This window comes from Dermochelys coriacea, chromosome 21 (genome assembly GCF_009764565.3).
Source record: "Dermochelys coriacea isolate rDerCor1 chromosome 21, rDerCor1.pri.v4, whole genome shotgun sequence".
Classification (NCBI taxonomy): domain Eukaryota; kingdom Metazoa; phylum Chordata; order Testudines; family Dermochelyidae; genus Dermochelys; species Dermochelys coriacea.
Window position 1 is genome coordinate 9,446,900 of NC_050088.1, and position 16,432 is coordinate 9,463,331.

The window sequence follows — 16,432 nt, forward strand, 5'->3', positions numbered from 1 at the left end:
ACAGAGCCTTTGTGGGTCATTTTCCACATACCTCAGGTTCATTTGGGACCAGGACACGCTGACTCTCACCTCTTTCCCACTGGGTGAAGATAAGAGGTGCAACACAGGTGCAACAGGCAACCGTAGGCAGTGCAATCAGGACAGGGTTCACAAGGAAGCCAACCAAACTACCCTCCATCAGTAGAGCCCGCTGGAAAACTTCTGTTCCATGAAACATTCTGAAGTGAGATCATGGTACTGCAAGAGGGTAGTGGGAAATCCCTGGTCTCCCTACATGCCAGCTGTCCCAGGCTGATGGAGTTGTTCCTTCTTCGCTACGAAGTTTAGAGCAGCCTCCAGACCATTTGAAATACTTTCATCACCTTGATGCCCCCTGACCCTACCTAGCAGAGATGGGGTGCAGAAGAGGATCTGGCCCACACTGTGTAATACAGAAACTAAGAGCCAACAAAATAACATACACTGATGCTAAAAATGTTATCTGAAGCGTCAACATGCACCATCCTCTTGCCCAGCTCCCTAATTCAAGTGTCAATAGCTAAGCTGTTGTGCTTTTTAAAATGAGAAGCAGCTGGCAGTTCAAACACACAGAAGCATAGGCACCCACCCCAAAGACTAAATTGAGGGACGTTGCCCCAGTTAAAGAATTTTCCCAATTCCAAACCGACACTGTCATTCCAGAGCAACACGTGACAGACAGTGACAAAGGGAGTTCACTTCCTACCCATGAGGGGAAATTCATCTTCACAGCACTGAAGATGCCTAGAGGCTGCATTCCACGTCTTCAAGACCTAAGCCACTTCCCACTACAGGATGGGTCACTTCCCAGCCCGGCTGTTCCTGCTGGCACTAACAGGTAAGGCACCGAGAGATCGTCCCTCCCCTCCCGTAGACACGGAACATTCCGTCGGCTCTTGCATTCGTAGCACACTGCGCGTGTTTGCTCTTGCACTTATCACGTTGGCCGGCTGCGAGCAGGCGCGGAAATTGGGCTCCCAGATATTTGTGATGGCAGGAAATGCTTGGCCTGCTGGGTCATATTTTTTTCCCCGCAGTAAATTACATATTTTAGAGAGAAAAGAAAAGCCATCAAGTGGATTTCAGGGAGGATTTGAACACCCCAAATTGTGAAAACAGGCTCCTCTCCTGCTAGAAGGGATTCCTTATCCAAACCCACCTAGGAACTGGGTACTCTCAATCTGGAGAAAGCAACAGAGAACGTGCTGTAGCAAACACTCCAACACTGAAAAGGCGGTGGACTAGATTATCAGACCAGTGCCAGTTTATCAGACGATACGAGACAGAGCCAGCCTTGCTCCTGATTAGTTGTTCACACTCTAACCCACTTTGAAGACTGGACATAAGCTCCAGAGTGGAACAGAGCATGGACCATTAAATGGGAAGGAGACAGCTGATATGCACTGGCACTAAGCACAGAGGCTCATTTAGGCAGGGGTAAGGAGTTTAGAATAACCACCACAGAAGCCTGAAGTAGTCGCAATGATGGGCAGGTCATTGGTTAAGAGCCACTGTCCCCACACGTCATTCTCACCTCTAACATCAACTTGTTCTTTCCTTGAAAGGGCTCTGCATTGCAGGAAAGGACCTGGAACTGGTGAGAAGAGTGCAGGGAGGCGCGCTCACTACAGTGTGTCACTACAATGAACACAAGTATTCACGAAGGGAGAAATTTTGGTGCAAGGAGCTGTCAGATTTGAAATGTCGCACCCTTGTCCTGAGCTCCCCCGCAGCAGGAAGGAATTCTCTAAACCCTCCAAAGGCAAGGGTCAGCCTAAAGGACACAGAAACTGGCTGGATTTCTGTGTCCATGACAGAGCTCCAGGTAGAGGATTCAGGAATATACTGGTGCGGGCTTTCCGATGATCTGAAGATTATCCCATTGAAGAAGATAAAAGTGGCTGTATCTTATGAAGGTGAGCTACAGATCAGTGAAGAGCAGGTTGGGACACAAATCAACCCAAGGCTTGATATTCCAAATTAAACTCCATTCCCAGTCCTGTTTCTAAATAAAACACATTCTGTGCAGACAGACACGCCAGTGATACTACAGAGTGATGGTTAATGTATTTTAACCCCAAGTTATATCTACTTATAGAAACAAAATATGTTTCAGATGCATATATATATATATATATATATATATATATATATATATATATATTTAAGTGTGTGTGTGTGTGTGTGTGTGTGTGTGTGTGTGTGTGTGTGTGTGTGTGTATGCTAGCACATACATTGGTAGAAACCAGAGCTGGTTGGGAAATTTTTTTGCCCCCTGAAAACTTTCGATAACAAAAAACGTTTTATCATTGTTTCTCAAAACTCCACAAACAAGGTGTTTTGGCCCTCTTAAAAAAAATTATGTGGGGTTAAAACTGAATATTTTCAGTTACGGGTTGTTGGATAAAAAAATCAGTATTTTTCCAGGAACGTGAAGATTTTTTGCACATATTCTCTGTTTCACACACAGCCATTTTCCATTAAAAACAAATACCCCTTTTAGACAAAAAATCTTTGGCCAACTCTAATAAAAACCCCATGACATGGAGAAACATCACTGCCAATTTGAAGTCCTGGTTACCAGTTTGAATGACCAATAAGAAGGATGGTCAAACCAGCTGCTAGACATCCCAGACTTTGGGGCATCTTCATTTATATCACCCCTGTTCCCTATCCCCATGATACCTCAGCTCTGTCCTGGGTGGTCCCCCATTCCAGAAATGAGAGAGGCATCCCCTCTTCATGGATCATTCAGTCCTTGGCTCCTCGGATGCTAAGATCACCAGCAGCAGAGGGGCCAGTTGTGAAGGTGCATTTTCAGAGTGGCAGCAGCATCAGGCTGGATTCAGGGCTGCCCCGTGGCGATTGATTGCAGCTTGGAATTGCGCAGTTTTCCCGTGGTAATTGTGCACAGCCAATCCTAGGAAATATTTCTCTTGGGCTGGGAGAGATTATTTCCATGTCTTTTGCAAGCTCCTGTTGGGCTAGGGTTTGGTCTGATCCTTTGTCTTCCCATTTAGATGCAGGGGCATTTATACACCTGCAGGACATGTCTCTTTCCTTCCCTCTCTCACAATAACCAGTCACTGGTTTCTCTCTCCAGCTCCCATGAGGCTATCTGCCAAAAAAGGAGCCTCAATCTCCCTAAATTGTTCCTATTCTGTGAAGGACAACAGCACAGGACCTAATAATTTTACCTGGTGCAAAATGGTAACTGCAACCAGATGTCAACCTGTTGTCAGCATTGAGATCGATCAGATTGTTAATACACAAGGAAATACCAGGATAAAGATTGACCGGTGGACCAGAGAGATTACAGTGACACTGGTGGCACTCCAGCTACATGACTCAGGGGAGTATCATTGTGAGACCCATCTCCAGGGAAGTACCGTGCTACTGAAGATGATCACCCTGAATGTTTTGGGTGAGTTTCTCAAAGAAAACTGTCCTTCCCTTAAAAGTCAGCAAATACTCACACCCTGGTGGATGTGGTTACAGGGCAGAGCTCAGATGGGCTCCTCAAAGCAGGGAAATTGCAGGAAACAAGTGAAAAATTCCTGAATGCACCTGTACAGGCTTTTGATACCTACTAGTATTATCTACAAATTATCTTTTATATTGCCACGTGTTGAGTGTCTGGGGTAAAAACCCATAAGAGCTATAAAGAGGCTGGGCCTTCACCCCCAAAATTCTGACTTTTTTGAGGTTTAAGGCCGAGCTTGTGCCATTTGAGATTTTGCTTGAATTAACTTTCAGTGTGCATTAAATGGGTGTCAAGCCGAACTGGGGTGGGTAGAATAAGAACTGAGCTGAATCCTGACCAAATCTCAGACTGAACGCAGCCCTTGGTCAAGGTTCATGAACACTGCCCTTTTCTTTGATATTCCTCCTTTTCTGCCCGTCTCACTTTCAGCCAGTGCAGAAATACAGAACAGGCCATAGGAAAAGCCATTCTTGTGGAGGGTCCGACTTGGGTGGAAATGGACTCCTCGCAAGAAGGTGCCCTTCCCCATAAAATCTCCAGCCTAATAATAGCAAAGAAGTTTAGCTAAGCATCTGAGTGTTTGGATCCTTATATGAATGGGACCTCTGGTCCTTCTGAGGTTTAACCAGCAGTACTCAAAATTTGCTCTCTTGTCATACCCAGGCTTTTATCAGTCATACAATAAAATTCTGCAAGCGCTGAGGTCCAGTTCTTCAAAATAATGTAGGTGCCTAACTCCCATTGAAATCAAGTTAGACACCTACATACCATGGAGCCTGATTGCTCAGAGATGAGGGAATTTAGCATCTCGTAAGAAGCACTTAACACCTTGCACGATCAGGTGCACAGAAATTAAAGATTACATAGTACATCCCTTCTGGCCAATGCATGATGGTTCCTGTCAGTATATTTCTCTGGGCTTTCTCCAGTCTCATTTTAATTCTCTCATTTGAGGAGCTTCCACCACTTCTCTTGCAAGATTATTCCAAAGACCAAGAGACCTCACTCATAGGAATATTTTTTGCTGGTAAAAGGCAAAAGGATAGGGTGGATTTCCACAGGAAACCCATGTTCCATGCTCACTGCTAACAAACAAGTTAACTCTGTTCTTATTCCTCATGACGAGGACATGGCTACAGTGGAAATGTTCACTTGTACTATCTTCATCATGGGGTGTGTTTATTTCCAGAATCTTATGATAGGACAGCTTTTGTGACTACATCCCCTCCTATTGACAACATAGGAGCCATCCTCCCAACTGCAGCCAGGAATGATCAGCAGAGGTAAAGACAGAAAGAAAAAAATTCAGGCTCAGCTAAATGCAAGATTCACAATAAAGGATGGAAATCTCCTTTCCCAGTTAACCCTAACTGTTGTATGTGTGGTTTCCCATAGCTGGTACTCTGAGGTCAGTCTCAATGTCCTCTATATCATAGCTGGATTGCTGGGCACCAAATTCCTGACAGTACTCCTGATCTTTATCGTCGCCAGCAACAGGAGAAGCAAAGCCACGGAGCAGGAGATCCACGGCCGGAAGAAACACCACCTCCTCCCACTCACAGGTAATCTCATTAAGTGTATACGGGGCAGGATGAACCCCAGCTGGGAGAGCATTCCCCAGTGCTGGGCCCCAGACATAAGCAAGATAGAGGCGTCTGGGGAGGATGAGAAGTGCGAACCGGGAGTAAGGCTGAAGTATACATCTTAGCTGCTTGTCAATAAAACATTTGAGAAGCTAAATGTAGCAATAACCTCTCATGGGTCACCAGTTGTGTTTGACCTGACAGCAGAGACCTTGATTACTTGCACTAAAGGGGTAACTCCATTAGCTGGTGGCAGTAGTAGTCTGTTACCCTCTGTGTGGACCAGCCACTAGAGGGTGATGCAACACACACTTTGACTCATGCCCCTCACATAACAGGCAAAAAGCAAGCCATCAAAGTCATTAATGACATTAATAAAGGCAATAGTGTAAGAATAATTTAAAAACATACAGGTGACTTTAGTGGATTGTGGAATCTCTCTTCCAGGCCTTTAATAAAAGTCTTGTCTGGTGGAGAACGTTTGGAGATTTTGAATCCAGTGGATCCAAGTGAGCTGCAGGTGCCACTCTAACCTCCAACCCTGCCACAATGGCAAAAGGACCCTTTAACCTGTGACAAAGGGAACTGAAAATTCCAGCAATGCTTAGACTATCCAGATTTCCTTCCTTTCTTCACGATAAACAGTATTTACTAGAATCTTAGATTGATCTTTCAGGTTACTCATGTAAACTGTTTACTCTGCTGTGGGGTGGAGGGAATTTTCCTCTCTAGGGGGTGAAAAGTCTGTTCATTTGTCCTCTGGCCCTTTCAGTCCTTGGCCTTGCTATTGAAGTGGCCTAGAAAGAGGCCATTTAGTGCAATTCTGGTCACGGTTTTGTGCACGGATGAAGTAGACACTGAAGTGATATTCAGCACTCCTTCCACAACAGCTTCAGTCAGCGCAGACCTGGGCTGGATTTAAACCAGCAGCCTGGAGGTGAAACCATCCCACTCCCAGACTAGTGACACTAAGGAGAAAATGCCTAGGGGCAAAAAGGACCAAAGACACAGTGTTTGGCAGTGCACTCATCAGGTGCAGGAGTGAGATGATCTGTTTAGTACCTGAGCCAATGTGTCTCGGGAACAATTTACAAGGTAAAATGGTTGTAGGCTTGGCAGAATTCAGTTTTTGTTATATCATTTTAACAGAAAATATTGATGGTTATTTACGCTTTTATAATATTTATCTATTTAAATTTTCACAGTTGCAGGAAATTATAGGGGAAGTCAGACAATTATTTCATGACAGTAAATGTTGAGATTCGAACAGTTAAAGCTTTGTCACAGCTAAAACACAAATTGTCAACACCACGTGCCACAGTATACAAAGTAAATAACCTCACATCAAACTGTGATACATTCTCAAGCAGCAGGTTTCTTACTTTGACTATCTGTACATTTAGATGATTATCGATGGAAACATTTTTGCAGTGGCTTGTGTGCATACGATGAAACCAACATTTACTGATAAAAATCTAATCCTTATCAGATTATCTATGTGCATAGCTCAAACATGTGATACTAAAATAAAATCCACTGTCATGTTTCAGATCTCCTAGGCTAGTTACACTAAGGAGAGTCGAACACCACCACAGATGTGACTGTCCCATTATCCACACCAGGCTGACTTGTTAACTGCAATCATTATTATGTGCATTATGGTGGCACCCAGGAACTCCAGTCGTGAATCAGAGCCCCCCTGTGCTAGGTGCTGTACAAACACAAAACAGAAAGATTTTCCCTGCCCCAAAGTGCTGGCAATCAGAGTAGAAGACAATGGACAAGAAATGCAAGCAACAGATTGAGGGAACTAGGTAACGGTAAGACCATACTGACCAGCCTGATAAGCAGTGGTCACAGTCCTGATTTACACTGGCACCAATGGAGACCCAGGCTTCAAATGTGTGTGTGTGTGTGTGTGTGTATGTGTGTGTGTGTGTGTGTGTGTTGGGGGGGGCAGAGGCACATTTTCAAAAAAGCAGGCAGCTCCTTGAAACCAGCATGGATTCCTCATCCCTTACTCCATACCTAACCAATTTCCTGTTTTGTTTTGTTCAGGATTAAAGAAAGGAAAGGAAAACACTAGTAAGACAAGGATCTAATGGAAGGAGGAAGAGAAGTAGGCAAAGAAAAAGAATTCCAAGAGCCTTTCCAGCCAAACTTCCAACCCCTCCAGCACTTATATGTACACATGCAGAGATACTCACACAGATATTGACACCTGCAGACACACACATGCTTTGAATGAGAAAGTTCTGCTCAGTTTTCCCAGTGCCACCAGCCATGACAATTAAACCTTTGCTTGCTAAACCCTGTTTTACCTGCAAAGTTAATAGAAAATGCCTAGGTGCAAAAGGAACTAAAGACACCGCATTTGGCAGTGCGCACAGCTAATTCCGGATGTTGTATCTTAGCCATCTAGCCATCAGATGCAATCTCCAGGGGCCGCAATGGGATATATGTATTACTCACACATAGGATGCTAAAATAAAAGGCATTGTTGAGTGTCAGATTGACAAGCGTATTGTCCTGATTCATCCGAACTCAGGGTGTGCCCACACTGCCATCAACAGCGTGACGGCAGCACACCGTAGGCATACCCAAGTTCACGTTGATCTAGCTAGTGCTGGTAAGAATAGCAGTAAGCCACCCAGGACCCTGGGTATGTTGAGCTGCTTGCCCAAACTGCTGAGGATTGGCTCCTATTGTGCACTGGGCTTGGGGACCATAGCACTATTAATGTCAGCAGATACCACTGACAGAGTGCTACAGGCTACATTTCTCTCCCTGATTCAGCAAATTCCTTTCCCACAGTGATAACAGTACGGTGCTCTGGATCCCACTAGCAGCTGGGATACCGGCTGTTTTGCCGGATGAGTCTGCAGACATAGGGGAGCTGCTTACCTGTACTACCTCTGGCAAATGGGCTGTGAGCTGAGATCCACCAAACTCATGCCATCTCAGAGATGATGCTGTCCGTTTGTAGCCAATGTGACAAGGCAGGGGAGCGATACCACAACTTGATGCACACACCAAGAGGTTGAGCTGGAGACTCTCTGTTTGCTGGGTCCCTGACGCAACGTTTCCCAGTAGTGTCGCTAGGTTCAGACACAATAAGTGCACACACCAGATACCCAGCTACAGCCACGTCCCGTCCATTCGGGAGCCTTCGAGCTTTGTTTCCATGGGCCTTGAGCTTATATGGGAGCAGCACGTGCAGTGAGTGGCTGGCTCAGCCAGGAGACATCCACTTCCTACCCACTAGTGGTGAGACAGGAACAGCAAGGGCTCCCTTTAAAAGGAGCAGGACATAAGCCAAACCTGCAGGGCTCATTTCACAGCACTGGAAGGGAGACCCCCACTGCAGCCCCTGTAGACTGGGAAGAACGGATGGAGACTTGGGGTGGGGAGGAAGATCTGAGGACAGCAGAGGCCAAAATCACCTTATTCCATACATTTGGGAGGGTGGGCAAGTCTGGCTCACACACACTGGGGGTGGGGGGCAGGGGAAGTCCAAGGACAGACCCAAAAAAACATATAATCTTCCTATTTAAAAGTCATGATTTTGGGACAAATTAGGATTTTGTGGGGGGCTAACTCATGATTTTTGAGCCTGGCAGTAATGCACATAAAAGCTAGGTACTGTTTTTATTTTCTCTAAACTTGAACCCACAGCTCATTTCACATGGGTTTGAGGTTCTCTGCTTTGCAATTGTGGAAGAGGAATCCAGGGCCAGGTCAGGGGCTGTAAGGAGAGAGCGGGGCTGTTTGCTCACAGTCTTTGGACTCAGAGAAGGTGAATCCTGCAGGTTTTCTACCCGCAGCTGCTTGGATCTTTGAGGACCAGAGTTTCAGCACTATTAGCTGAGCAACAGCACTCAGACCAGCTGCACAAGACAGAACAATGGGCCTGGAGCCTGCCTGCTGCTCAGTGTTAAAAGGCCTGTTTCCTGATTTCACAGGAAATCATGCTGCAAAAATAGGGTGACCCATATATGGTTTTTTTTCCACCCTCTTATTGCCATATCATCGGCATGTTGAGTTTGACTCATCACAGGCCCCAAAGCAAAGCTGCATCTAGCCATCCTGGGAAAGGATCTAGTTACACAATGCAAAACACTGACACCAGCAAGAACTCACCCCCAGAATGCCAACTGCACCCTAATGGCCAAACCCGGAAACAGCAATGCTCTCCTTTCCCCTGCACTGGTTGTGAACCCAAGGCAGAGCCAAAGAAAACTGACTTACAGGGCTTGCCTATGTACACAATTGGTTTGTGGCAAGTTGAGGTGTGAGCATACGCTGTACTAGCCCGCTGCGGACTAACTGCCCATGTGACCCTGCTAACGCTCACTAAGGGTTCGTCAATTCGCTTTGATCTACTCCTCTTTGAAAGAGGATTAGATCAAAACACACCGATGAACTGTTAATGCACATCGACAGGTATGCAGGGACTAACCATGAGGGCTAGTGTGGGGGAGAGTCTCACCCCAGGCTGCTGCCAACTAAATGTTTGTGTAGACAAGCCCGTACTCCCCCCTCCCCTCGGGAAGACTAGAGCTGGTTTTCCCATCCTGTGAAAACTGTCAAGATTTTGAAATGTTTCCTATACCACACTGGGATGAAACCGAGCCCTTTTTCCTCCAGGGCAGATTGGAGAGGCCCTGGAGGTTTTTTTGCCTTCCTCTGTAGCATGGGGCATGGTTGACTGGAGGGAGGCTTCTCTGCTCCTTGAAGTTTTGAACCATGATTTGAGGACTTCAATAGCTCAGACATGGGTGAGGTTTTTCATAGGAGTGGTGGGTGACATTCTGTGGCCTGCGCTGTGCAGGAGGTCGGACTAGATGATCAGAGTGGTCCCTTCTGACCTTAGTATCTATGAATCTATGAATCTATGAAGTTTTTTTGTGAAAAACCCAATGGGAAGAGAGAACAGAATAACCCAGTAGTTATGGCAGTCACCTCAGATCTGAGTGCCCAAGGTGCTGTTCCAATGAACAGTCATTATTTATACAAAGTTGGAAGAGCTTCATCAGAAGAGATTGAGAGAGACGCATCCCAGAACAGCCAATAGGACTGGATGGATCGGCTGAGCCAAGCCGTGCATTCCAATCTCCCACATGGAGGCGAACCAACATGATCCCGCTTCCCTTTCCTCAGCACTGTAATCCTCCTCCTTTCTGTATGGCTGTAAGCAAAAATATTATCTCCAGGTCAGCATCCCAAATACATTCAGACACAGAGCTAGAGAATGACACAAGGGACCCTGATGAGAAGCGACTTGGGGGATGTTCTACTAAGGAGATGGCAAGGCCTAGTGGATTTGGCACTGGGCTCAGAGTCAAGAGACCTGTGTTCTGACCAGCAGTGTGACACTGGGCAAAGTAATTTCCCTGTTTCCCTAACGGTACAATGCAGCTATGGCTCATTCCCCCCTTTATAAAGTGCTTTGAGATCTAGGGATACAAAACTGAAAGCTGTTCATGAAAACTATACACCAAGGCTACAAATGTTATTAAAAATAGAACATGTGCTAATCTCTCTCTTTTTTCCTCATTTCCAAAAGCAGATCTCCAAACGTGTAAAAATGAGAAGCAGCTGATAGCCAAAATGCAGGCTTCCTGTCTGAAGGCTCAGATTAGGACTGTGGTTAAAGCATCTTTCCAACAATTGCAAACGATACTGTCACTCTGGAGCACGAGGACACAGACAGTGACAAAGGGAGTTCACTGCCGACCCATCTTCACAGCTACAAAGAGGCCTCAATGTTGCATTCCACCTCTCCAAGATCTAAACCGCTTCCCACTACAGGATGGGTCACTTCTCAGCCCGGCTGCTACTGCTGGCACTAACAGGTAAGGCACCGAGAGATCGTCCCTCCCCTCCTGTAGACACGGAACATTCCGTTTGCTCCTGCATTTGTAGCACACTGCGCTTCTTTGTTCTTGCACTTATGTTGGCCGGCTGCAAGCAGGCATGGAAATTGGGCACCCAGCTATTTGCAATGGCAAGAAATGCTCAGCTTGCTGGGTCTCCATATTTTCCCCCAATAATTGCATATGTTATAGTGGAATGAAAAGTCAAAGTAGATTTCAGGGAGGGTTTAATCACCCCCAATTTTTGGAAACAGGCTCTTTTCATGCTAGAAGGGATTCCTGTCTCCAAACCAACCTAGGAACTGGGTGCCATGAGTCTGGAGAAAGTAACAGAGAATGTGCTGTAGGGAACAATCCTGCAAGATGACTCGAGGATTAGATGATCAGACCAGAACACTTCAATCTCTTTGGTCACTCGATTACAAACCTAAAAGTTGCAATTCTTCAACAAAAAAACTTCAAAAACAGACTCCAATGAGAGACTGCTGAATTGGAATTAATTTGCAAACTGGATATGATTAACTTAGGCTTGAATAAAGACTTGGAGTGGATGGGTCATTACAAAAAGTAAAACTATTTCCCCATGTTTATTCCCCCACCCCCACCATTCCTCAGACGTTCTTGTCAACTGCTGGAAATGGCCAACCTTGATTATCCCTACAAAAGGTTCCCCCCCCCGACCCCCCGCTCTTCTGCTGGTAATAGCTCACCTTAAGTGATCACTCTCATTACAGTGTGTATGGTAACGCCCATTGTTTCCTGTTCTCTATGTATATAAATCTCCCCACTGTATTTTCCACTGAATGCATCCGATGAAGTGAGCTTTACCTCACAAAAGCTTATGTTCAAATAAATTTGTTAGTCTCTAAGGTGCCACAAGTACTCCTTTTCTTTTTGCGAATACAGACTAACACGGCTGCTACTCTGAGACCAGTGCCAGTTTACCAGACAGAGCCAGCCTAGCTCCTGATCAGTTGTTCACATGGTAGCCTGCAATGAAGATCGGGGGACACAAGCTTCACAGTGGGAAGAACATGGGAAACTGAATGGGAAGGCACCAGTGGCAATGGATCGAGTCTCAGCACAGAAGCTCGTTTAGACAGAGATGGGAGCCTGGACTACCAGTCACAGCAACCTGAAGTAGGAGCATTGATGGGCAAGTCATTCTCACCAATGTTTTTCTTTCCTTGGCAGGGCCGTGCCTGGCAAGAGAAGAGCTGGAATTGGTGACTGCTGTACAGGGAAGCTCTTTCAGTATAAGGTGTTACTACGATTACAAGTATTCACTAGAGGAGAAATTATGGTGCAAGATGCTGTCAGACAAGGAATGCAACAGAAAAAACGTCCTGACCATCCGAGCAAAAGGAGGGAAATACCTAAATATTGCACCAAAAAAAAGGGTCAATCTAACAGACTCGGGAACAGGCTGGATTTCTGCGTCCATGACAGAGCTCAGGATAGAGGATTCAGGAACATACTTGTGCGGCGTTTTGAATCATCTGAAAATTGTCCCATTGAAAAAGATTAAAGTGACGGTTTCTTATGATGGTGAGCTATTATAGATCACTCATGGTCTACTTGAGACACAAATAGCTCAAACCAGGATATTCCAAATTAGACTAATGCTCCATTCCTATTCCAAAGAAAACACAGGGTCTATAGATGTCAACTCCCCAGTATATATAGTAGAGAAAAATGGTTAAAATAATAACCTTCAATTACATATCTAGACATAGAAACACCATTTGTATCATATGCATATATGCATGTATTTAGATGTACACTTATCACACATCTAGGTAAAAAGAAAAGCTGGTTAGGAACATATCCCCCCACCCCAATAATTTTGACCAAAAAACCCCATACAAACAACATTTTTAGTCTTTTTGTCAAAACAACGAAAACCAAAAGATTTCGGTTGAAAACTCAAAAAATTTCAACTTTCAATTGTTCAATTAAAACTTTTTAAAAAAAACAATGAAAATGAACATTTCCCCCAAATTTCCTATTTATTCAAAAAGCCATTTTGCATCAAAAATTGAACCTTTTAGACAGAAAATCTTTGACCAGCTGGGATAGAAACCCCACGGCATGGAGAAACCTCACTCCCAATTTGAAGCTCTGGTTACCAGTTAGGATGAACAATAACAAGACTGTGCTTCTTCATTCACATCATCCCTGCCCTGGTTGAGTGTTGTTTGTTGTCACTGCTGGTGAAAGGTGCTGCAATAACACCCTTGGAGCCTTATCCTGACACACAGGGGAGGTCCAGCATGGTCAGTTGCAGTGCAAGTTTCCCCATGCTGCCCCAACCAAACTACTTCAGCCCTGTCCTGGGTGGTCCCCCATTCTAGGGATGAGAGAGGCATCCCCTCTTCATCGCTTATTCAGTCCTTGGATTATTCAGGCTTATTCAGTCCTTATTCAGTCCTCCTCAGATGCTAAGACCGCCAGTAGCAGAGGGGCCAGTTGTGAAAGTGCATTTTCAGAGTGGTAGCAGCAACAGGCTGCATTCAGGGCTGCCCGTGGTGATTGACTGCAGCTTGGATACTGCGCAGTTTTCCAGTGGTAATTGTGCACAGCCAATCCTAGGAAATATTCTCCTTGGGCTGGGAGAGATTATTTCCATGCTTTTGCAAGCTCCTGTTGGGCTGCAGTTTGGTCTGATCCTTTGTCTTCCCATTTAGATGCAGGGGCATTTATACACCTGCAGGACATGTCTCTTTCCTTCTCTCTCTCTCACAATAACCAATCACTGGTTTCTCTCTCCAGCTCCCATGAGGCTATCTGCAAAAGAAGGAGGCTTTATCTCCTTAAATTGTTCTTATTTTGTGATGGACGACAGCAGGATACCTAGTAATTTTACCTGGTGCAAAATGGTAACTGCAACCAGATGTCAACCCGTCGTCAGCGTTAAGATCAATCAGATTGTTAATACACAAGGAAAGACCAAGATAAAGATTGACCGGTGGACCAGAGAGATTACAGTGACACTGGTGGCGCTCCAGCTACATGACTCGGGGGAGTATCATTGTGAGACCCATCTCCAGGGAAGTACCGTGCTACTGAAGGTGATCACACTGAATGTTTTGGGTGAGTTACTCAAAGAAAAGTGGACTTCCCTTAAAAGTCAGCAAATTCTCATCCCCTGGTGGATGTAGTTACAGGGCAGAGCTCAGATGGGCTCCTCAGAGCAGGGAAATTGCAGGAGACCCAGAGACAATTCTCACTGCTGACCAACAAGCGATCACTCAGGATTAGTACGAGGAGGTTCTAAAGATTCGTCGCGATTTCCCTTCACTTCCAGAACGTCGAGCAGACCAGGGCCGTGCGGGGGAGAGTCACTCACTCTTGTGTTTATTTTCAGAAAAAAGTGTGTCTCATGATACAGTTAATGAGGCTACTTCGCCTCCCACTAACAAGGGGGAAAACACCCTCCCAACTGTGGCCAGCAACAAGGAACAGAGGTATGAACATCATACAAACAAAAGTCTTCAGGGCTGACTGTAGGGTCCCCAGAGGGGATTTTCTGGGTCTGCTGCAGATTAAAAGGGTGGGGTTGTAAAAGACTAACACACACCCCCTCCTCTGAGTCTCTTACAGGGTTTGATCTAACCCCTTCAAGGCAGTGGAAAGGCACCCAACTGGCTGTAGTAGCAGTGGAGCAGGCCTTTAGTGAAGGAGTTGAGCTGTCTGTTCTTTCTACTCCATAGGAATACTTAGGGGATGAGCACAGCACCCAGCTGTGCTGCATCTTCTCTGTCTCTTGCATTAAGAACACAGCCTAAGACCAAACAATATCACATGTCAAATGACAGCCATTACCAGGCCTGATCAAAGAAGACCCTGATAATTACCCTGATGAAAGACAGACCCGTGGAGGGGGTACGGCATAGCAATGAGGTGGGCTCCCTTTGAATTCTAGTAGCACCGCCGGCAACTGCTAGATAATAATTCAAGCTCCTGAGTCTATCCCTTGCAAGAAGCAACCCTGGGAAAATAGAGCAGGCCCAGATCCTCCAGTGCCATCAGTCAGCATATCCCTATTGACGTCAGTGGAACTGCATTAAGGTACAAGCAGCCAGTGTGATTTTTGCATGCTGAATTTAGAACTTGGAGCCTTAGTCCAGTTTCCAACACACAGAGTCCCCTCCCAAATTAACCAGGTCACCTTTGATGCCAAGAATATTAATGAAGATATTGTGCATTTCCTTGCAGAACTCTTTATGTTGTCCTGGCACTGGGCTCCTTCCTGGTTTGCAGTGCACTGCTTGTGATCATGGCTATTATTTTCACCAAAGGGAGAAAAAGAGGTACATTTCTATCACTTGTCCAGTTTTCATGCAGTTTGGGTTTGTTTCCCACTGGCCTGGGTCAACAGTGGTGAGGGTCATGCTGAATGGAAATGGGGGGGGAAGAGAGGTGCTAGATCCTTCATCCCATGACCCACTTTTAGTTGTACGTAAAATACGTAGGGTTAGGTACAGTTTGTACATTAAATTTAGATTCTGTCTTTCACAGTAGGGAACGGGCTGAATTTTGGTGAACACCCTAACTGCAGACTACCAGCACAGCAGGTAGGTTGAAGGTCTGGTATTTCTAGCACTTTGTTCTGTCTCCTCCATCTAGCAACTTGAAGCAGATGGAAGCAGGGTTGTCTAGTGTTTAGAGCAGGAGAATGGGAATCAGGATTCTTGTATTTCTGTTTGTGTGCTGGTAATATGGATATTACCATGACCACAAGCTGCATGAAGTTTAATGTCCCTGAATCTGCAATCTGATCAGCATGGGCTCAGAGGTCTAAACTCAGAGATCCTTGAATGCTAGATGATTGCAATGCATTAATATTACTGAACAAACCAATATGGGAAGTGTCTCAGTCCAATTTCTCGGTCCTTACAGTAGGGACGTTCTGTGAGCACCCCAGAGAAATGTATTTCTCTTTTCTTGTGACCCTCCAGTTTCTCCATCTAGAGAGGAGATTTTTAGCTGTGGTAAAGTGAGACTTAATATTTAGGAAGTGGAAGTGTTAAAAAAGATGACTTTCGATGTATTGTCCTATTATTTGTGGCTTTCCAGAAGGATGAAGGACACCCCAGAGATGCCACCCCCGATGGGGAAATGAAGAACGGTATAATATATGCCATGCTAAGGCACCAACCCAAGCCAAAGCCAGACGATGTCACGTATGCCAACGTGGAGCCTCCACCAAAGCCAAAAGGAGCCAAACATTCTGCTGAGCCCTCAGCTGTCCTGTTCTCCTCAGGCACCATGGAATATGCAACCATCATCTTTGGAGACTCACCTCCACGGTCTGGGCCTAAAGAGAAACAAACCGTCCCTAACTGAACTCAGACCCCATGAAATCTAGTGTCCCGCTCCTAGCTCTTCTCCTGAACTGCTATCGCAGAAACTGCAGTCGCTGACAATTGAATGCATCTGGAATTGAAAGGAAGATACATCGCACACTG

At 45.5% G+C, this 16,432-nt stretch overlaps 2 protein-coding genes across 5 annotated transcripts; both read left to right on the top strand.

Annotated features, from left to right (window-relative positions):
• Positions 1 to 712: 712 nt before the first annotated feature.
• Positions 713 to 7,597, top strand: LOC119846389 (CMRF35-like molecule 5). 4 transcript variants are annotated; one of them, XR_006276464.1, is made up of 7 exons: positions 713 to 856; positions 1,584 to 1,934; positions 3,122 to 3,442; positions 4,692 to 4,785; positions 4,898 to 5,064; positions 6,636 to 6,899; positions 7,144 to 7,597. XR_006276464.1 is itself a non-coding variant. In XM_038380005.2 (6 exons), the coding sequence occupies exons 1-6, from the start codon at positions 814 to 816 to the stop codon at positions 7,185 to 7,187; spliced, it is 1,020 nt and encodes a 339-aa protein (XP_038235933.1). In that variant the 5' UTR covers positions 713 to 813; the 3' UTR covers positions 7,188 to 7,597. The 4 variants fall into 4 exon arrangements, 3 of the variants coding, with proteins under 3 accessions (XP_038235933.1, XP_038235934.1, XP_038235935.1); XM_038380005.2 differs by lacking the exon at positions 6,636 to 6,899; XM_038380006.2 differs by lacking the exons at positions 6,636 to 6,899; positions 7,144 to 7,597 and adding an exon at positions 5,533 to 6,629.
• A 2,397-nt stretch (positions 7,598 to 9,994) lies between these two features.
• On the top strand, positions 9,995 to 16,361 carry LOC119846387 (trem-like transcript 1 protein). The gene is made up of 7 exons (XM_038380002.2): positions 9,995 to 10,940; positions 12,156 to 12,509; positions 13,734 to 14,054; positions 14,329 to 14,428; positions 15,180 to 15,274; positions 15,483 to 15,538; positions 16,041 to 16,361. Exons 1-7 carry the CDS (start codon positions 10,898 to 10,900, stop codon positions 16,308 to 16,310), a joined length of 1,239 nt encoding a protein of 412 aa, XP_038235930.1. The 5' UTR covers positions 9,995 to 10,897; the 3' UTR covers positions 16,311 to 16,361.
• The last annotated feature ends 71 nt before the right edge of the window (positions 16,362 to 16,432 follow it).

What these genes read in the sequence shown, in the direction of transcription:
- LOC119846389 (XM_038380005.2), top strand. Translation starts at nt 814, where the DNA reads ATGGGTCACTTCCCAGCCCGGCTGTTCCTGCTGGCACTAACAG. An exon ending in GTTCCTGCTGGCACTAACAG is followed by an intron (nt 857 to 1,583) that starts GTAAGGCACCGA and finishes TTTCCTTGAAAG; the next exon opens with GGCTCTGCATTGCAGGAAAG. An exon ending in GCCAGGAATGATCAGCAGAG is followed by an intron (nt 4,786 to 4,897) that starts GTAAAGACAGAA and finishes GGTTTCCCATAG; the next exon opens with CTGGTACTCTGAGGTCAGTC.
- LOC119846387 (XM_038380002.2), top strand. Translation starts at nt 10,898, where the DNA reads ATGGGTCACTTCTCAGCCCGGCTGCTACTGCTGGCACTAACAG. An exon ending in GCCAGCAACAAGGAACAGAG is followed by an intron (nt 14,429 to 15,179) that starts GTATGAACATCA and finishes ATTTCCTTGCAG; the next exon opens with AACTCTTTATGTTGTCCTGG. An exon ending in GCAGACTACCAGCACAGCAG is followed by an intron (nt 15,539 to 16,040) that starts GTAGGTTGAAGG and finishes GTGGCTTTCCAG; the next exon opens with AAGGATGAAGGACACCCCAG.